General features: G+C 39.7%; 1 protein-coding gene across 4 annotated transcripts in view; it reads left to right on the forward strand.

Moving 5' to 3' along the window:
- Positions 1-22,799, forward strand: part of ptprua (protein tyrosine phosphatase receptor type Ua) — a 377,653-nt gene that overhangs the window by 177,677 nt on the left and 177,177 nt on the right. For all 4 annotated transcript variants that reach the window (XM_079829338.1, XM_079829340.1, XM_079829339.1 and 1 more), the window contains exon 4: positions 13,460-13,541. In XM_079829338.1, the coding sequence (XP_079685464.1) occupies positions 13,460-13,541 (82 nt within the window). The remainder of the gene's footprint in view (positions 1-13,459; positions 13,542-22,799) is intronic.

The following is a 22,799-nucleotide window of genomic DNA, read 5'->3' on the forward strand; positions in this document are numbered from 1 at the left end:
CTGAGAAAAAAAGTCAGAATTGTGAGATGTAAATTCACAATTGTGAGATTGTCGCAATTATCTTTTAAAATGTTTTATTCTGTGGCGGGAACAAGCTTCCATATGTTTAACCCATTTGTGCCCAAATTTTTCTGAATGGTTTCATGCATATAGTCATGTCAATAGTGTCCTATGTGAAGATGTTCTGCATTTATTTTCCCCAGGTTTTAGTTTCTTTTCTTGAAAATCGTATATTTGAATGTGCGGCAACTATAGTTGTCAGTGGGCAAATTTGTTGTATGCACCCCTTCAATGTCAAATTTGACTAGGAGGAGAACATTTGGCATCTAACTCAAAATAACTGCTTTCAACAGATCAATCTTTATTCACAAACAAATTTATTGTGAATAAAAGCTGAAGAACATTTGATGCAAACTTAATCTTATAATCTGTTGAATATGAAAATACAACAAACAACAAATACATTTGTCTTAAAGTGGTGGAACATAGTGTAGAACAAATTGCAGTCATTAAGTTACCCTATAACAGGGTATTGTGTATCAAAAAGTTAAATGAAAATAAATTAATATGATGGCGAAAAAATTACATCTTTATAACAAAAATAAATAAATAGTCCCATAGTATTCAATGGCTGACTGTAGTAGGTGATTTCATATAATAATGCAAATGTAAACTCATTACTTGTCTGAATTTCCACATTATAATGGAATCATAAGCTACTAGTCATAAAAATATTTTTTTCAAGGAAGGGTGCTTGACCGATTAGAATGAAACGCATCCATTCCAAACTGGATGAAGGGTCCTCAATATTTTGGCCCTTACACGACATAATATTATAAAATATTATATTTTTCCCTATCGAATTAAGGTCTACTGTACAGTAGAGATGTCAGTTAAAGGGTTAAGTTATGTTTTAGGTGGGATATTATGAAAGCAGAAAGCACTAAACAAGACCAAAAATCATGATTTATTAACCTGTTAACACAGTATACCCCATTTCCCCATTATATCTACTTACAAGTCATTTGCCCACCGGCAACTATAGTTGCCGCTTGGACTTTTGACTAAGTATACGAAAAACTATAGATCTCTTGTAAGAATTGTTTTGTTTGGATGATTCAAGAGACCTTCACCATATATATATATATATATGGGGTTTGGTGTCTTAGCAATTGTGTAAAACTGTAAAATAGTAAAACAGTTCTTATAAAATGTAATAATATTTCGTAATATCATTTTGACTGTATTTTTTATCAAATAAATGCAGACTTCGTGAGCATAAGAGTCTTCTTTTAACAACAATAAAAAAAACAATTATAAAATTTTTTACTGGTTGTGTACTTTCATGTTTCATCCTCTCTTTCCCCCATCCTTTCATTCTGTAATCTGTGTCCGTTTGACTTGTTTGTTCCTCATTCCTCTCCCGCTCTCTATCTCTCTCAGTTATGGCTCATGGGTCACTGGAAACCTCTTGGGCAACTTCACCCGGCTCACATAGATTAAATCAACTCACGTACACTCCCTTTGGGTGACAGCGGAGGAAAGAGAGAGGAAAAGAAATGAATGAAAGATGGAATGAAGGAATGAGAGAGTACATGAGCGCTGTGTTATACCCGCGTGGGTCTGTAGCGATGAGATCAGCAGTCAGGCCCATGGGGCGGCAGCTTGTATTAAGGATACCATTTCCCCCTCCTCCTAATCCTACCTGGGAAAACAAAAAGGATGTGGATCATTCAACTGCAGCACTTGCTGTCACCCCTAAGACTGATGTAGAGTTCTCCCTGTGAGGCTGATATGAGACACATTTGTTAAACCGATTTTAGCAGTTATCTGCAAACTAAGGGCTCTATGGACATCAGGTTTAGTAAAGCTACCCTGTTGATGCTTTGCTTTAAAGGAACTGTATGTAAGAAATGTATTTCAATTAATCATAAAATCGCCCTGATATGTCACTAGACATTAAGAAATCATGTTAATTTCAAATACTTATATCACTGACAACAGTAGTCCGGCCAGGATATTGTCATTTAAAAGTGAAGTTGCAGCCCTCAACTGATGTTGATGTTGACATGTTGTGTTTTGGCCTGAAGCGCCACCCTTCACCTATCTAACAATCACGAAGTCAGTAGTGTTTCGGCATCCGGGTTGCCAGCTCTGCTCTAGTTACCACAGCTGCAAACTTTTTGGATAAAAAATAAAACTTTACGAAACCTAAAAGACCTCGTTATGAATCAGAAAAACGTTGTGACAATGAAAAAAAAAACTTGTTGTGTAGGACGCGTTTGCCATTGGAAGCTCCTTGTAGCAGCCTACGTTCCTGCTGGATCCTGCAGCCTATCTGGCAACCTCGAGTCAGGGGGTATACACCGCTCTACAGTAATTTAAGAGTGTACTCACACTAGCCAGTTTGAACCGTGCCCGAGTGCGTTTGACCACCAAAGCGCGGTTCGTTTGACTAGTGTGAGTGATCCGAACCGTGCTCGGGCGCGGCTCGATTAGCCGGCCCTGGCCCGCTTGGAAGAGGTGGGCCAGAGCACGGTTCAGTTGGACTCGGGCGCGGTTCGCATGCAGTGTGAGCGCTAACCGTGCTGGAGCACGGAGCAGCTGCGCGCTACTATCAACATTACAACAGCAAACACCAAACTATTACTACTTGGATACACTTTTCAATTAATTCAATAATATTTAGGTTTATAATGGTTCTGGTTTTCACCTTATTGATGAACATGAATTGAAGTTTGCGGGTAAAGCTGCAAATTCCTCCGTCAAAGTCAGCTGCCTCCGTAATAATCTTCTGATATGTGCAGTGCAATCAAGTGAAAATCGCTGCGCGGCATAAATTATAAATGTATTAGGCAGTCTATTAGCGAAAGCGCTTTTCTTCCTGTCTTCTTCAAAACAAAAAGTTGCATCGTGAATGACTTAAGCGTGCTCCGGCCCGGTACGTTAAGTGCAATGTGAGTGCAGGCCAGCGGGGGAGTGGGGAGGGGGGACAATCGCGCTCGAGCACGGTACAAGGCAATCGTGCCTAGTGTGAGTACACCCTAAAAGTGATTGCAGTACCAGTTTTGCCCACAATCTTACATACATTTCCTTTAACATGGAGGTTCTCAAACTTTAATAAGTCACGCTCCCCCGAAAGCGATATGACTTCTGATAGATGTGTGAGGAGGGAGGTGACTGAAACTATTGCTGCTTCCCAATTCGCATACTAGCCGTACTAAATAGTATTTGAAAAAATAATTAGTATGTCCCAAATCATAGTATGTTGAAAAGAGTATTCCAAAGATTCCCGGATGGTCTACTATTTCCGGTCAGAATTCGAAGTGCAGATCGATGCACTCTCTAACGGCTGATATTGCCCACAACCCATTGCGAGATGGATGAGGATTCGATTAGAACTACAAACGCGGATAAAAAAAGTGTTAAAAAAACTACAAACATGACAGTTATGCGAGTCCGACGGTTAAGTAGAGAGGGTTAGATAAAGGGGTTTGAGTGAGCAATTATCAGTATTTAACCTGACGAAAAAATATTTATTCAATATTATCCACATTATATTTCACTTGCAGCAGCATTGTGAACTTTTGTAATGATACGTTTGGCCATTAACTTTGCAAACACATGAGAGGAGTCTCTGCATTAAAGACCCACGAAAGGCAGATCAACGTGCTACTACATTTCTCTCTGATACGGTAGGCAATTAAATTGAATGTGGATGATTTGAACTGTGACGATGATTGACAGGGCAGTTTAAACGGTGACGGGATGCACATTACTAAGCAACGGAGTCCGTTATAGATGACGAAGTAGTATGTCCCAAAGCTTGCATACTCTTCTGCTACACACTCAAAAGTATGTACTTTTTCTTCACAAAAGAGTACATACTTTTAGGTCGTAGTATAAGTAGGCGAATTGGAATGCAGCATATAGTTCACCAAAAGCTTAGCAGTACAATATTTTCAAGTTTATGGTTATTAGTCTGCTAATTAAATCTTGAGCAAATAAAGAATTACATAAACATGTTTTTTTCATATCTGATTTATAAAATTGATAGTTTCGTTCCTTGATTCTGATTGGTCAATACCCTTGTTTTATTTCTGACAAAGCATGGCTATGACTAAACACATGATCACTGCACATAATTATTGTGTATCACTGCACATCATTATTAGCATCCACACTTGACCACAACATAAACAATATATTGGCAAAATATACAGTTTCTGTAGTGCACAAAAGTTTCAGGGATGGTACTGTATGTTCATTGAGCTGTGTTGCGTACAGGTGTGGTAAAACAAAAACATGGAAAACAAACTTTTTCTCATTCAGAGAGATAAGCATGTGCACAGTATGTGTGTGAGAAAATATTTAATATTGTGTAAAAAATTAATGACAGCGCATGATAACAGTTCCTAGTCTCTGTTTTTGTTAGAGCTCTATTAGATGACGCACTATATTGAACATTCTCTTGCCGTTTACTGTCACTCTCAGGGAAAATTTTTCTGGTGGAAGGATGGCATCTTATGGTTTTACTTTAAAAAAGTAATATACTAATACATATATTTTTTACTTTATTATTTGTATTGTGTGGTTACCATTTTATAAAAGCAATAAGGTTCTCGAGGCATGCTGTAGACATATTTCCTTAACAACAAACAAACAAAAAAACCGCTAAGCAAGCAGAATGAATGTCACAAATCAAAAAAGAAATCTGTTACTTGAGGTATTAGGTCACCATACTTAAAAACGGCTGGGTTTTACGTACACTATATTGCCAAAAGTTTTGGGACACCTGAAAAGGCTTGAATGCACATGAACTTTAATGACATCCCATTCTTAATCCGTAGGGTCTATTATAGAGTTGGCATACCGTTTGTAGCTATAACAGCTTTAACTTTTCTGGGAAGGCTTGCCACAAGTTCTATGAGTGTCTATGGGAATTTTTGACCATTCTTCTAGAAGTGCAATACACTGATGTTGGACTAGAAGGCCTCTCTCGCAGTCTCCGCTCTAATTCATCCGAAAGGAGTTCTATCGGGTTGAGGTCAGGACTCTGTCCAGGCCAGTCAAGTTCCTCCACACCAAACTCACTCTTCCATGTCTTTATTGAGCTTGCTTTGTACAGTTGTGTGCAGTCATGTTGGAACAGGAAGGGGCCATCCCCAAACTGTTCCCACAAAGTTTGGAGCATGAAATTGTCCAAACATGTCTTGGTATGCTGAAGCATTAGGAATTCCTTTCAATGGATCTAAGGGGCCAAACCCAACCCCTGAAAAACAACACCAAACCATAATCCCCCCTCCACCAAACTTTACACTTGGCACAATGCAGTCAGGCAAGCACCATTCTCCTGGCAACCGCCAAGCCCAGACTCATCCATCGGATTGCCAGACAGTGAAGCGTGATTCGTCGCTCCAAAGAACACATCTCCACTGCTCTAGAGTCTGGTGGTGGCGTGCTTTACACCACTGCATCCAACACTTTGCATTGCACTTGGTGATGTAAGGCTTGGATGCAGTTGCTCGGCTATAGAAACCCATTCCATGAAACTCTTATGCACTGTTCTTTAGCTAATCTGAAGGCCACACAAAGCTTGGAGGTCTGTAGCTATTGACTCTGCAGAAAGTTGGCGACTTCTGCACACTGTGCGCCTCGGCATGCACTGACCCAGCTCTGTGATTTGCTGAGTTGCTGTTGTTCCCAATTGCTTCCGCTTTGTTATAATATGGAATATTTAGTAGTGACTAAATTTCACGAATGGACTTATTGCACAGGTAGCAACCTATCATGGTATTGAATTCACTGAGCAACTGAGAGCGAACCATTCTTTCTCAAATGTTTGTAGAAGCAGTCTGCATGCTTAGGTGCTTGATTTTATACACCTATGGCCATGGAAGTGATTGGAACACCTAAATTCAATGATTTGGAGGGGTGTCCCAATACTTTTGGCAATATAGTGTATGTAACCCTGGTTCCCTAAGAAAGGGAACGAGAAGTTGCGCTAGCTGCTGATGCTCTGACGACAACCTCGTGAAACCCGGTGTCTGAACAAACACGCCATACATTGGCTGACATGACAAGTCATCATATTTGTATTGTCTGAAGGAAGACGCGCAGGCATGCCTGAAGCATGGCACCGCAACTCAGCATCTCATTCCCTTTCTTATATGTAACCCCAGACGTTCCCTTTTGAGGGAACTTCTACTCTGAATCAGCCACTTATGCTATGGGGACACCACACCAACTGTGCCATGCTGACCAATGCCTGCTTGTTGTTCTTGAACTAACAATCTAAGCACTCAAGCCATTTCTGGTAGCTATGCTCTATGGGTCTGGACTCTTCTGCAGCATGGCTCGGGCTAGTTTGGATTTTTCTTTGAGCATAAAAAGCTTCAGGACCTTCCTAAGATGGTAGGAGTAATACATTGTAAGGCCCACTTGCCTACTGACACACTAATGGCTCTGGGCTGAGACCTCTGAGTTTTAGTGTTTAGATTGTTTGTTCAAGAACAACATGCTGGCATTAGTCAGCATGGCGTAGTTGATAAGGCAACTAAACACATTTTTGAATCATAGAGTATATATATTTACTTTTAGAAACTAATAGCATGCTCAAAATGACAATAAATCACTGTAATTATTTTAATAGTATTTTTTACTTTTTGTACTTTTTTCTTCTTTTGAATACAGAGTGATCTGTCCTCTGACCCTTTTTTCATCCTGTACACAATGGATTTCCAATATCTACCCTAGAGTTATTGATGGTGGATTTCTTGTGCACCGAGAGACTAGTCATTATGCAGGGAGAACACGTGGTGCAAACAGAAGACAGGTCTGAACAGACAACACAACTGAACTGTTCAGGAAAGGTCAGACCAGATTCCTTTTCTTGTGGGACTTTCATTGTGTTTCAAAAGGTTAGAATAGAACTGAATGTTGATTTATCACCACACACAGCCAGGTCCAGTGGAGTTTGTTCCCACTACTTCCATTAGGTGTGAGGAGAAAAATCGGATTCCACCCTTGTCCAAGACCATGACAAGACTAGGACAGTGAAAATATGTCTTCAAGGGCCATCTGGAAAGGAAAGTTTTGTTACATTTTATTATTTCACGGTCACATTTACTATATGTTACCTTGGAAGTCGAATCTTACTTTATAATACCCACACACACACAAACACACATCAGCGCTGTCACACAAATCTTATTAATAAAAAACGCTTTGTAAAAGAATCGATGAGGGCAATGAGGGGATAACATCACTGTTTTTGAAGTAATTAAACTTACAACTTCATTGTTAGTAGAGAGATGAACAGACTCAGGTTATATATACATCTCTCTCTCTCTCTCTCTCTCTCTCTCTCTCTTATTATTTCAAAGAAATAGATCTGACGAGCACTGATGAAAACAGCTGTAGTTTGTACAGTCAAATTATGCACTATTAACATCAGTAACACCTTTAACTTGTATAGATGTGTATGATAATGCAGGGCTATCTGTGCATCAAACAATTTGAACATGCTTTGTGTCAGGTGGTTCTTTGCCTCCAAATTGTTCATTAAAAATCGTTTAATGGACAGCTATGGATTATCATTTACATCGAAAACAGTTCTGTTAAATTGTAATAATATTTCAAAATAATACTGTTTACTATATCTTTGATTAAATACATTCAGCCTTGAGAGACTTCTTTCAAAAACATAAAAAATTCTTAATTATTCCATGCATTTTCTGTTGACTTACACCAGCTAAATAAACAAACAACACGTGTATCATATGATGAGGGGATGTTTTTGGCCTCGGACAAATATAAATTAATAAGAATGACAGAAAGAAATACAAAGAAGATAACAACAGAGAATAGAACGAAAGAAATAAAGAAACAGTTCTGAATATTCAGTGGTTTTGCAATCTGGCTGTTGCAAGCTGTTGTAATAAGCTTAGGGATGACTTTGACTCTTGTCCAAACACTTGCCCAGTAGATGATCATTTATCTTCTATCCTTTTAACTCCTTTAACATGACTGTCCCTGTCCCTGTCCCATTCCCACCGGTCTTCTCTTGGCTCTCACTTGTCTTCATGGTTGTGTCCTCCATTATTTTAAGTGCCAAGTGCAACCATGTTTTGCTAGCTAGTAGAATTAAATTGTTTATTTGGTACCTCATTTGTGTTGTGTTATGTTCCTGTGTCTTCAGTGCACAGCTGTGCGGATAAATCAAATCAAATGTTCAATCAAATCATGGTTGCCCATAAACGCCTAATATAAGCTCAACAACTGTGCCTTGAATGGAGTCCGCTGTGGGGCACAGTCTCTCCACCTGCACACATACTGCACAGTTTGTTAGTTTGTCCATTTCAGTAGCTTCCCGTTCATGATCCAGCTCAATGAGCCAAGAAACCTGACACATTTTTAACACATTTTGATAATGGATGCAACAAATCATTAAGACAGATTGAACCCCCACCCTTCAGATTCGAGTCATCAACACACCAACTGTATGTTTGGCAACATACACGCAAAAAACGTCCCTCAAATGTCCAAATTATAACCAATCTGAAGTGAATCTTTATTGAGAGCTTTTCTTGGTTTGGTTTTGACAGGGTTTTTACAGTGTGTGGGGTCCAATTCATGTTGAGATGCATGAGTGCTTTTGGAGATTCACCAGGGGTTTGTTGCGAGAAGTGAATCGCATTGTCAACATTCCTTGGTTTTCCAAGGCTTTTGTAAGACATGAAAAGGACCTTTTCTGTTATTTGTGTTTGCGCTCCTGAGCTTGCCCTGATAAAATGGATCCGTACGTGGTATGCAACAGCGTCCCACTGGTGAAAATGAGACGCTTCCGCTTGTATGCCAACGAGCAATTGTTTCCTGCCTGCAGTATTTTGATCTCTATCATGTTGATGCTCAAGACATTTGGTGGGTTGAATACAGGAAATAAGAGCAATGAGATAAATAGCTGACAGTTACTATGAGCTGCATATTTAAAAACCCACCTTTCTCCTTCTGATGTGTATTGTGCTGCTGCCAGTACTGTAGGTGTTGGAGATGACAAGCAGCCTTTATCAAATATTAACAATGCTACCAGCCCTTCTGCTTCTTCTGTATATATATATCTATATCAGGGGCATGCACAATTACCGTTCTCATTCTAAGCTGAGGTGTCCTCTGGAGAAAGTAATTACATTCTCATTTTGAAGATGCTTAAACGTTACTCAAATATAACTACCAAACAATATAAAAATGTTTTTGCAATTTCAGCTACGAAAATAGTTCCAAACAAAAAAAAAAAATCAGCAGAACTATTGTGCGTTTCTGAGCAACACACAGCAGTGTTTCCTTACTGAATGAATCAGCTGCTTTAAATGAAGCGGTTGAATAAATGATTCTGTGACTCACTCATTAAGTGATTTGCCACCACCTACTGGTGGTTTTAGTTTCATATTTAAAAGTGTCATTTCATTTTTTTTACCATCATATTTCTATATTCAAATGTTTATAAAAAAAATCCCAACAATATTGATGCAGTTGTATTTGTACCGATTCAGATGCAACTTCTGTTCTGCCACTGCAGTGCAAAGATTCATTTTGTTGCTAATGGTTTCATTTGATTGGTAACAGTTCTATACAGTGTCTTATTATTATAATTGTATTTATTCATTTTAAATATAAGACATTTCTCAGGCAGTAAATATGGATCTTTCAGATGACATTGATGAGTGCTGGTCTGTCTTAACTCGGTCTCGCCCTGCCTTGGTCTCAACACACTCTGGTCTTGGTCTCGGTTTAGGTTGTCTTGGCAACAACACTAGTGTGTGTTGATTAGCACAAAATGTGCAAGGCACAATAATAACAATTTAATCATACATTTGATACAGGGATTGTTTCAAGAAAAACATCACATTAAATAAATGACTACCATTCTGTTTTAATGCAAAAGTATGTTTTTGTTATGTAGTATGAAAGCACGATTTAAAAATAAAACGCTAAAAATATAAAGTCTCATGTTAACATGTAAGTCTCTTGGCCATACATTTAGAAATGTAATTTTGGTGCATTGCTGTGTCCCTTAGACTTTCATTGTAAGTACAATTTTGATTGTAACACATTTAATGTAGTTAATTTAGCCTCTAGTTGAGTCCTTATTTTATATTGGCCATTTGTTTCTTTCTTGCTATATCTCTCCCTCTGCAAATGACTCAGTTTGACTCTCCTCTATAATTCCCTTTCAGTGACTTTATCAAATCTTAGCTAGAGGGTTTGGGCGTAAAGACGACCAATCAATACAGACCTGAATCAGCAGCTAATATGCTCCATGTCTTGCAAAGAATCCCAAAAATAAAAAAATAAATTTCTCTAAAGAAATGTGACTGGTGCTTGCATGTACCTAAGTTTGAGTGGTTTCCTGGCTGTGTTGTAAGCGATTCTTAAGGCCTGAAGTTTAATTCTTAAAGGGGTTAGGGGTTTGTTCAAAACTCCACATATAAGCTATAGGAATAGTTCTGCTTGCTTTAGCAAACATCACTAAATATGTTTCTGGAGATAAGGACAGTGTGCACAGAAACCCTGGTGCAGTGTCAGGACTCTTTGCTAGCCGCAGCTCAGCTTTGATTGGCTGGCTGTTAGCGGTGCCAGCTCATTTGTTGTTTGATTCAGAGCGGTAGGACATCTATCAGCTATCTGTGCCTGTCCAACAATGAAACAGCCGGGGAGGCAGTCTTCCCTTTGTTAGCAGAATGGCTAAAGGTTGTGTAAACGGATGAATGATGTGGGGTACTTGCAGTGTAATTGGCCACTAGAGAGCAAGATCTGTATTCTCAGCAGAGCACAAGTCTTGAGTCAAATTCATTGGTAGGTCAAAACAGGGAGATTGTTGTGCTGAATCAAGATGCCTTTAGCTTAGCCAACTCTGGCATAACGTTTTACATGAGCAAATGCTACCTTGTGGGTAGGCAAAACTGCATGTAAGTGGTCAATTATGTATTTGAGTTAGCCAAGATTGTATTTTTTATTGAGAGAACAAAGAATAATGAATATGTTTGAAATATAAGAGGCAGCGTTAGAAAGACCTTTGGGAACATACACAGTTCAATCGCTCACACAAGAACACATGCAGGCCTGTTCACACCAAGAATAAAATGAGAAAGCAAAACAAATTGAAAGGAAAAAGCACTTTGCTCATTCACATGCTTCAATGCAAGAGACAACCCAACTGAGGTGATTATAGAGACAGTGTGAAATGGAAACATCTGGTATAATAACAATCACAGGGATGTTCTATTAGTAATTATAGAACAGCTGTTGTACCCATAAGATGCTTGGTATATATTTTAAACAATATCAATATCAATATCAACAGATCTGTGTTTATCTAGAATACCAGTCCAATTATCCAAAAGCTTGTAGGTTATAGTTTTACCCCCATCAATCTACATAGATAAATAAATGAAGGAACAAATGAACGAACAAACGGAAAATCAATCAATCAATCAATCAATCAATCAATCAATCAATCAATCAATCAATCAATCAATCAATCAATCAATCAATCAATCAATCAATCAATCAATCAATCAATCAGACTATTTTTTTCCCAAATGTTAACATGTAGTCATACACACACACACACACACACACACACACACACACACACACACACACACACACACACACACACACACACACACACACACACACACACACACACACACACACACACACTGTTGTGACTAAATGTTAACATTCTGCAACTTTTAGAAACAAATTACAATGACATTTTTTTTTTTTTGGTAATTCATATGTGTAAAGGTGAGGTCGACAAAATTTTGCAGACAAAAAAGGTCAATTGTCAGTAATGTAGTGTTTTTTTGTAGTGAAATTTGCGTGACCAATTTGAACATGAGTAAAAAACTGCATGGGGAACTTTTCCTCCTCTCATGGATTTCTATTGAAATGACTGGGTTACACCAGTGATATTTCGCAGAGCAGCGATAAATGTGACTGCACATTAACTGAAAATCATGTTAATGCTGGTTCAAATCCTGCTTTGAGCGGCACAAGTAGGACAATTTATGTTGGTGCCGTGACCTGGATCCGAGCTTCCTGGCTTTAAGAGGTGTTCTTGTTAGAGTGGCTATTGCCGGTTTAACCCTCTGGTGCTCTTTGGTCATTTCTGACCGGAAAATTTTCTGTTTTGAAATGTTAAAAATCACAGCTTCATCGGAATGATATGAAACTTGGTGACTTTTCTTGCATTATGTATGTAAACACACAAAAAAATTGGGGTCATGATTCGAGCATGCTAATTGGTCGTAAAAAAAAAAGTAGCGTTCATTGTCTTCGGTCATAAATGACCGACCATAGGAAATGAATGGGAAATCGGCAAAAACACAAAAATTCACAGAATATTTGCGTGTACAATCTACAAATCGGCCACGATGCTGAAAAAAAGTACACAGCAGTAAAGGGGTGACACTCTAAAACATCAAGAGTGTGATATTGACACATCCACTCATACACACACGCACACTTATACACACACACACACACACACACACACACACCTATGAATAACTGAACCTATGAACCACATTTGGAATTTTTAAAAATCACAGCTTCATCAGAATGATATGAAACTTGACTTTTCTAGCATTAGGTATGTAAACACACACAAAAATTGAGGGCATGATTTGAGCATGCTAAGTGGTCGTAAACTCCCACTTGTGCTCTTCGGTCAAAAATGACAACATAGGAATTGAAAGGGACATCTTCAAAAACACAAATTAACAGAAAAAAAATCTATATTTCTAACAAAAAAATATATATATATATATATATAATTTAATGTGTTCAAAACAGAACTTGGGAATTTTCAAGCCTCTCCATAGAGACCTCTTGTGATTACACCCATGGTTGCATGATTTCTTAAATAATTCCAAAAGAGGGCGCTAATCTGCCTTCAAAAAAAATTATTTTGAAGGCCTAGTCTCTATTTTAACCTGAAATACTGCAATAATAATAATAATAAAAAAAAAATACAATTGTTATTTTTTTTAAATTATTTTCAATGGCAAAAATAGACCATAATTTTTGCATAAATATAAAAAAATACCTTCAAATCATCTCAAAATACAAAATTGAAGAAAAATAAAGTACATTGGTTTTACTGGGGTGGAGGAAGTTTAATTTTTAGGTGTCCGGTCACTAATGACCGGGAAAACAACCAATGCAACCCCTAAACGAATAGCACCAGAAGTTTAAGCCCCACTCATAGCGGGCCAAGTTGAAACGATTACAAATTCATTAACCTCACATAATATCTTGTTCACATTATAATTTTTTAGGTGACATTTCTGTAACATTTTTAATTGTGAAAATGTTTTGTGCCTGCTCTGCATTCTCCCCTGACTGTCCTGTCCTTTTTTTCACCTCACTTTTTTCATATCTTTCCTTGCAGATCGTTTTTGAAGCCACAGTCTCATCCGAGCAGAAGGGTTACATCGGCCTGGACGATATAGTGCTGTTAAACTACCCCTGCTGTAAGTTCTGTCCCTCTACACACAGAAACACACACTCACTGACCTTTTCCAGCCTAGAGGGGGGCGTATGACCAGGTCGGCCCATCCAGATTGAGGAACAAAGGTGGCTATTTCCTCCCATCAGAATCTCGGGGCGCTTACTTTTGATCTGAATAGCCATCATGAAAGACAATTATCCACTGACACTTTGCCTTCAATTTCCCTTGTTCTTGCTCACGTCCACTTCCTGCAGCTGACCTTTTGTCCAGATATCACTCCATCTCTCTGTCCCAGCGGTTGCTGTCTCAGATTTATTTATTTTCTGGGGGAGAAGAAAGAAAAAGCGCTTCTCTCTTTGGCTTATGTGCCCTGTGTGCCGCTACGTAATCTGTTGCTTCACTCAGGTGTGAATAAGAGCGAATCTCCTGTGTCCATCTCTATGCTGTTATTTTTCTCTCTTCTCACTCTTCCTGTGTCCTCACTCACCTGCTGACCTACACTCCATTAGCTCAGCTGGAAGTGTGTGTTAGTGGACGCCGCATAATTCTGCTCCAGTAGTTTGGACTGGGGAGCTCGAAGCCACGGCCCACTGTGAGCCTCACTACCTGCTGACTTCTGGGAAATGCAGTGCAGTCATGCTGACAGGAATGCTGGAAAAAAGGAGATTGTATGTGGATGGGGATCGTGCTGTTGAATTGTGAGGCTCAGTTTGTGGGCTGCTTTAATTTGATGGAGTCGACTGTAGGCATCCTGCATTTCAATTTTACACCCCACAGCAAGAACGTAATTGCAAATGCTCCAGAAACAGACACACAAAGACTTTTACCCAAGTTTGTAAGCCCAGTGTTGAGCTTTTACATACATTTAAAGAGGCTATTTTACTGCATGAGTGTGGGGATTTAACAAAACTTTGCTCATTAGTGGAAAAACCCTGCTATTACTAGAACTTATACTTAGGGTTAATTATTTGAACAAGCTCTCTAGCTGTAAACCACTTGGGTGCATAAACATCCCACAAATCATCTTTTGAATTTAAATGTAATTACATTTCTCTGGTTTTGTCAGCAAATCAAGTTCTCTTTGACACCTGGGCTGCATTTCCCACAAGTATCGTAAGCTAAGTTGATCGTAGAAAACATTAGTGGCAATGGTTTTCACGACCTACTTGGGCTCACAGTGCTTTTGGGAAATGTAGCCCTATAAAGTTTAAAGCTCTCTGTTCAAAATGCTGTTTTAAGCTGATAAAAGCTTTATTATTGCATTTGAAAAAAATACCCAGAGGCTCTGGAATGCACAAAAACCTTACAATTGATTTTCTTGCTGTACAAATTCTTTCCTACACATTTTTAAAACTTTCCTGGAATCTGTAATGGCAGTAAAATCATTGACGCCTGCCTAGACTTAAATAATGTATAGAGGGCTCTAAGTGATCAGCACCACGGACAGCTCCACTTAGAGTCACTGGCACTGGATTGACAATACAATTCTCTTTGAGGGCACTATCATACACCCTGTTTTTTGCTAGTTTCAGAACAAAGCAGCTATCATTTTCACGTCCTGCGCCACGTTGGTTAAATAACAAATGCACTCAAGCTCATCTGGTCTGAAAATGAAGTGTGTTCATGCGCAATGTTGGCGCATTGCTATTTTGAGGCAACTGAAAAAGACTGCGCCATTGACCAACAAAAACCTGGTCTAAAGTCAATAGCGTATTCTTTGTGTTATTTAAAGGGCGTGTTAATATGCACCTATAGGTGGGTGCATAACGCATGTACACATAATATGCTTATTACACACACAGGGACGCGAAGCAGCACACAAACATACCAAATATAAAAAATAAAAGGATTCCTCTCTGGAGAAGCATTCAGTCTTTCCGCTCGCAAATTCCGGCATGTAAATAGTGAATCAGCCATGGTGATTGGTTTGATTGGTTTATAGCACGTTACGCCCAAACACACCCATGACTCATTAGGAGACAACCCTGTACAACCCTGTTTTTCTGTTGTTAAACTAGCAAAAGTGGATTAGGACACTCTAGTGCACCTGCACCATGCGCTTCAGAACATGCGCTTAGATCGTTAAAATAGGGCCATGAGTCTTAGGGTCAGTGAAAATTTAATTTACAGAAATGCATGACATTAAAGACTTTTAATGTCTTTTAAAAGAAGACAGTCCAGCAAACCAAAAAACAGCACAACCGTTTTTTAATTGCGATAATAATACTTTTTTTAATAATAATAATTGAACAGTACATCAGCATATGTGGATGATTTCGGGAGGATCATGTGACACTAAAGACTGGAATAATAGCTGCTAAAAATTGTAATAGTATTTCACAATTTTACTATTTTACTGTATTTTGATCAAATAAATGCAGCCTTGGTGGGTATAAAAGACTATTGTTGACTGTCCTCCTTTTAATATGTTAACTCCATTATATAAATGTTGGAAGTCTGTCTGTCTGTCTGTCTCAGTATGCGGCTCACAATTTGGTGATGCATTATTAAAAATTATTGCCAAAACATCCCAGGATGAAATCAAATCACTGAACTCTGAGGTTTAGCTAGTAACACTTTATGGATGGAAACATATAAATGAACTGACAAATGGCCATGCTTTCTATCAGCGTTTTTTAGAGGTACATTCATTTTTAAAAACACTCTACTATTTACTATCTACTACTGCAATTTTCTGGAATCTGTACAGTTGGGGTGTATTACAGTCAACTTTAGACCAACTGAAAACATGGCAAAAACTGCTGACATTCTCTGCAAATCTAAAATAAATTGCTAACTGATCACTTTATATTCCCTGACATGGCATTATTTTGCTTGCTTGCAAGTAGCATTCATGTTTACAACTACTAAATCAATTGGTTATTTACTTTATTAATCTGCAGTATTATTATGCCATTATTAATCAGTAACAGTTTATTTTACAGTGTCCTTGTTACATATGTTGCATGTATTTATTATGTATTATGTATAATTTATTTTGTATAATTACAAGCAACTAACCCTAAACCAAAATTCCTAACCTTACCTTATAGTAAGTACATGTTGATAATTGATACTACTCAGCAAATAAATGTATAATTACACTGTAACAATTGTTAAAATTAAGTGTATGTAACAGTTTCCACTGACGAGGCAAGTTGTTGGACCCAAGTGTAGTTCTTTTATTTAAACATAAGTCTTAACATAAATCAAAACATAAATCAAAACATAAAATCAGGACTTGACTTGACTTGACTTGACTAGAAACAAAGACTTGCCTGACAACGGGTTACAATGACAATAACAGACAAGGACACACGGCAAACATGAGGGCTTAAATACACTGAGACTAATGACAAGACAAGTGACACCTGTGAACCGTGATTAAACAATGAACCAATGACAGGACAAGACACAAGATCACATGAGGGCATGGGAATCACATGACAATGAAACATGACAAAACCAGGAAGTGAATGACAAGACTAACTTAGAAACATGACACTCAAACATAACATGATAAACTAAAAACATAACCAAGAACAATGAACATGAACCAACACCAAAACACCCTGTGACAGATCCCCCCCTCTATGGGTGACCCCTGACGCCCAAACAACACCAAAACACCACTAGCCAAACAACAATGAGTCTTAACAAAAAGTCTTGGGGGGCGTGGGAGGACCTGGACCTTGTGGCGTGGGCGGACCTGGACCCTGTGGCGTGGGCGGACCTGGACCCTGTACCTGGACCCTGTGGTGTGGGCGGACCTGGACCCTGTGGCGTGGGAGGACCTGGACCCTGTGGCGTGGGCGGACCTGGACCCTGTGGCGTGGGCGGACCTGGACCCTGTAGCGTGGGCGGACCTGGACCCTGTACCTGGACCCTGTGGCGTGGGCGGACCTGGACCCTGTAGCGTGGGCGGACCTGGACCCTGTACCTGGACCCTGTGGCGTGGGCGGACCTGGACCCTGTACCTGGACCCTGTGGCGTGGGCGGACCTGGACCCTGTACCTGGACCCTGTGACGTGGGCAGACCTGGACCCTGTAGCGTGGGCGGACCTGGACCCTGTACCTGGACCCTGTGGCGTGGGCGGACCTGGACCCTGTGGCATGGGCGGACCTGGACCCTCAGGCATGGGAGGACCTGGACTCTCAGGCGTGGGAGGACCTGGACTCTCAGGAGCCGTGGACGGCCATGGCGGCAACGGCAGTTCAACAGGCCATGGCGGTAACGGCGGTTCAGGGGGCCACAGAGGCGTGGCCTTCGTGGCCTCCATGTACCCCTTGCCCCCCCAAAACATTTTTCTTGGGCGGGACAGCGGGCTCGTGGGCTGGAGCGGGCTCGTGGGCTGGAGCCTGGGCTGGAGCCTGGGCGTGGGCTGGAGCCTGGACGTGGGCTGGAGCCTGGACGTGGGCTGGAGCCTGGGCGTGGGCTGGAGCCTGGACGTGGGCTGGAGCCTGGACGTGGGCTGGAGCCTGGGCGTGGGCTGGAGCCTGGACGTGGGTTGGAGCCTGGGCGTGGGCTGGAGCCTGGACGTGGGCTGGAGCCTGGGCGTGGGCTGGAGCCTGGACGTGGGCTGGAGCCTGGGCGTGGGCTGGAGCCTGGGCGTGGGCTGGAGCCTGGACGTGGGCTGGAGCCTGGGCGTGGGCTGGAGCCTGGGCGTGGGCTGGAGCCTGGACGTGGGCTGGAGCCTGGGCGTGGGCTGGAGCCTGGACGTGGGCTGGAGCCTGGACGTGGGCTGGAGCCTGGACGTGGGCTGGAGCCTGGACGTGGGCTAGAGCCTGGACGTGGGCTCGAGCCTGGACGTGGGCTGGAGCCTGGACGTGGGCTGGAGCCTGGACGTGGCCTAGAGCCTGGACGTGGGCTGGAGCATGGACGTGGGCTGGAGCATGGATGTGGGCTGGAGCATGGACGTGGGCTGGACTCGCTGGTGTGGAGGGTTCTGTGGGACAGTGGAGCTCCTCATCCACCGTTCCCACAGTAAAGGCTGAGCCGCCCAACAAAAGGGCCTGGTCTATTTATTGGGCCAGGGTAAAATGGATCTTCCCCCCTGGCATCTGTGAGCGGAGCGATTCGTTAAGCCCAAATCTAAAAATGTCCTTGAGGGCCACATCATTAAAATTGACAAGGTAGCACAGTCCACAAAACTCCTGTACATAGTCCTCTATAGGACGCTGGCCTTGACAGAGGTGAAGCATGGCAACTACTGGGTCCATTGTTGGCGGTCTGTTATTCTGTAACAGTTTCCACTGACGAGGCAAGTTGTTGGACCCAAGTGCAGTTGATTTATGTTAAGACTTATGTTTAAATTAAAGAACTGCACTTGGGTCCAACAACTTGCCTTGTCAGTGGAAACTGTTACAGTGTAATCAAACAATAAAATGCAACTAAATACACTCTCAAAAAGGATGTGTTAAAAACAACACAACCTGTGTTATTTCTTAACACACTTGTGTGTCTATTTAAGGACAACACATTTTGTGTTAGTTTTAACTCATCCAGTGTGTTATTCTTCTTAACACTGACAGTGTGTTAAAATATTTAAAACACTAATGTGTCATAAATCACACAGGTGAATCGTGATGGATTACACCATCGTAATGTGCTTTAATCAGTTTAACAAAATGAATGCAATACAAAGCTTTTTTTTTATTTTAAATATGTATTTATTAAAACTTGACTGGTACATTTACATGAAGTCAATATTCACGTAATTTGAATTTCATAGACATTTTAAAGATATATATCTGAAAATCCTGTATACCAGTAAGCACGAGAGGTCGCTGTGGAAACGCACCTTGACCGACCGTCTAAACATTTCAACAAAATATACTTTTTTTTTATAGTTTCTAGTAATCCAAATACATGACATGAAAAAAGGGATAAATTACCTCAAAAGGTCCCACTTTATATTAGATGGCCCTAACCACTATGTACTTACATAAAAAAAATAAGTACAATGCACGTATTTTGTTCATATTGTATTGCAAAACTCTTTTGCTGATATTGAGGTGGGATCGGGGTAAAGTTAGGGACAGGTGTGGTGGTATGGGTAGGTTTAAGGGTAGGGTAAGGGAAGTGTCAACAGTGTAATTATAAATGTAACTACAGAAATTAATTACAGAGGTAATTACATGCAGGTAATTTTAAAATGTAAGTACAATGTAAAAACATGTATGTACAGAATAAGTGCCTTGCATCAAATTATTAATTATTAAATGTTAGTACATAGTAGTTAAGGCCACCTAATATAAAGTGGGTCCCCTCAAAATATTTTGAGGAGAAACTGTGAAAGTCCCGTCAGATATCACTGCACCGCAGGAGAGGACGATAAATGTGTAAATGCTAATTGTCTAAAAATGTCACAAACAACAAAAAGGGACATTTTTTTAATAGTTTCTAATAACAAATAAATCCAAATACGTTACCTGACGTGTAAGCATTCAAGTCGTCCACCGGTGAAAAAGAGGCGCTAATTTGCTTAACAACTTGATTGAGGTAGGCAGCAATGTGATATGATGACAATTAACACATTTTGTGTTGGATACAGTGTTGTTTTCCTTTCCTTTTGTTTCCTTTTTTTTAATACACATTCAACATAAAATGTAAAAAAAAAAAAAAAAACTTGCATTCAACATAAAATTACACAAAATGTGTTAAAATAGCCCTAACACAAAAAACAAATGTGAAAAAAAAAATTAACACATCCTTTGTGAGAGTGTACTTACATACTATAGTAATACAAGTAAATTGTGCATAATTACAAGCAACTAACCCTAATCATTACCCTAACCCTATATTACGTACACATTAAAGGGATAGTTCACCCAAAATCATTTACTCACCATCAAGTTATTCCAAACCTGTGTAAATGTCTTTGTTCTGCTGTACACAAAAGAAGATATTTGGAAGAATGTATATGTTATGAATAGTATTTGTTTCCCTACTATGCTAGTCAATCGGGGCGAGATCTTGTAATTGTATTGTAACCAAGCAGATCTCGCCCCGATTGACTAGCATAGTAGGGGAAAAAAATACTATTCATAACATATACATTCTTCCAAATATCTTCCTTTGTGTACAGCAGAACAAAGACATTTATACAGGTTTGGAACACCTTGATGGTGAGTAAATTATGACATAATTTTCACTTTTGGATGAACTATCCCTTATTACTCAGATTTGAAGATAGTTGCCTCTAGACTGCACAGCAGCTTTTTAAAACAGTTAGATAGTTCAGACAATAGTAGCATATGTAATTCGTTCTGCACCTTCAGCTGGCTGTGCATTACCTGAAGTATAATCCGCATTAATGAATGATAATAGAGGGTATTTCTGATAAATTAAAAGCTATTGAGGCACACTGTCTGTTCAGAAGTCCGGCTCGTCCCAGAACCGCTGTTTTTCTTTGAGAAACTCACCCAGAGCCCCTTACCGCAATATATATAAAAAAAAAACTCACCTCAAGCAACAAGCATTTGTCGTCTTGAATGACAATGGAGTGAAGAACCTGTCCCAGGGTCAGGGTGAAAGACTGTCACCATGGAGACAGGTTTCCCAAAAGCACCAGATCACTGTGGTCCTCTGCAGATGGAGCGGCCTAACAGATATCTGTTCACACACACTTTAACAAAGGCTGCGTCACAGTCTTATACATTATCAGAAAGGCGTTCACACTTCCCCTTTTCAACACTCTTGACATTTTTGTGCTTGTTTATTGTGTTTTCCACATGTGTTTTCATCAACAAAATCTGTCAAATTTTGCTTGGTTAAGCCTGGGACACACTAAACCCATTTTAAAACCTTGGGAGACTACAGACACAAGGACAGTTTCAGCGATTTTTAGAATCCTCCGAATGCACACACTAGATGATTCAGCCAGACCGCGAGACCACACACCTGTCGATTGTAGTAACAATTTCATTGTGGATTTCATAATTCCACAGACACAAGGGGTCCTATCATACACCCAGCGCAATACGGCGCCAGTCACGTACAGTCGTGCCCATCTGTTCACCCATGGGCGTGCTGGTCTGAAAATGAGGTGTGTTCCGATGCATTGTTGGCGTGTTGCTGTTATGAGGCAACTGAAAACAACTGCGCCATTGAACAACAGAAACCTGGTCTAAAGTCAATAGCGCAATATTTTTTGTGTTATTTAAAGGGCACGTTAGTAATATGCACCTATAGGCGGGTGCACAACAGCGTACACTCTGGTTGTTACACACACAGGGATGCGCAGCAGCACAACATTTTTTTAAAATATTAAATATTAAAAATAAAAGGATTTCTCTCTGGAGAAGCATCCAGTCTTTCCGCCATGTAAATAGCAACTGAGATTAAGTACAACCCTTTTGGACCATGCGCCTGGCACACTGACTGTTTTTTTCCGCCGTTAAACTAGCAAAAGTGGATTTGTACACGCCCTAAGTGCACCCGCACCATGCGCTTCAGACCATGCACCAAGATCTCACAGAAACTCATGTGATCAATTGTGACTTCAGAAGAAAAAACAAATATGGAGGGTTCACTTGTTTCATCCAACTTTGCGGCAATTTGTGCCCATGCCTTTTTCTTGTCAACCCTGTTGTGATAGTTCTTGCATGACACATTATAAAGTCACGTATACTGTTGCCATAGTCTTCTTTCTCAATACTCCTCTTTCATGACATGTTTGTGGCTGCCATGCTTCAGCTATAAAAGCACGCAACTTCCAGTTGGTGAAAGCTTGCTCGCTCTCATTGGCTGTCATGGGTATCCTGTTTGAGACAGCCCGATCAAAAGATTTGGGATCGGCGAAGCTCCGGCTTGATTGGGTGCTGTAAAACAATCATAATGACACCATTCAATTGAGTATTAGTTGGTTTGCAACAAGCCTCGAATCGGGCCTAAAATCATGTGTGGCCAGAATTAATACCATGACATGAAGTGCTTGAAGGAACTTTAGATTGGACTGGCTTATTCTTGTTTTGCATAAGCCTTAGTTCATATTTATTATTATCAATGAATGTAAATTATAAATACATATATATATATACATATATATATATATATATATATATATATATATATATATATATATATATATATATATATATATATATATATATATATATATATATATATATATATATATATATATATATATATATATATATATATATATATATATATATATATATATATATATATATATTTTTTTTATATATATATGTATATATATATATATATATATATATATATATATATATATATATATATATATATATATATATA

The sequence above is a fragment of the Gobio gobio genome, assembly GCF_949357685.1.
Source record: "Gobio gobio genome assembly, chromosome: 11".
Classification (NCBI taxonomy): Eukaryota; Metazoa; Chordata; class Actinopteri; order Cypriniformes; family Gobionidae; genus Gobio; species Gobio gobio.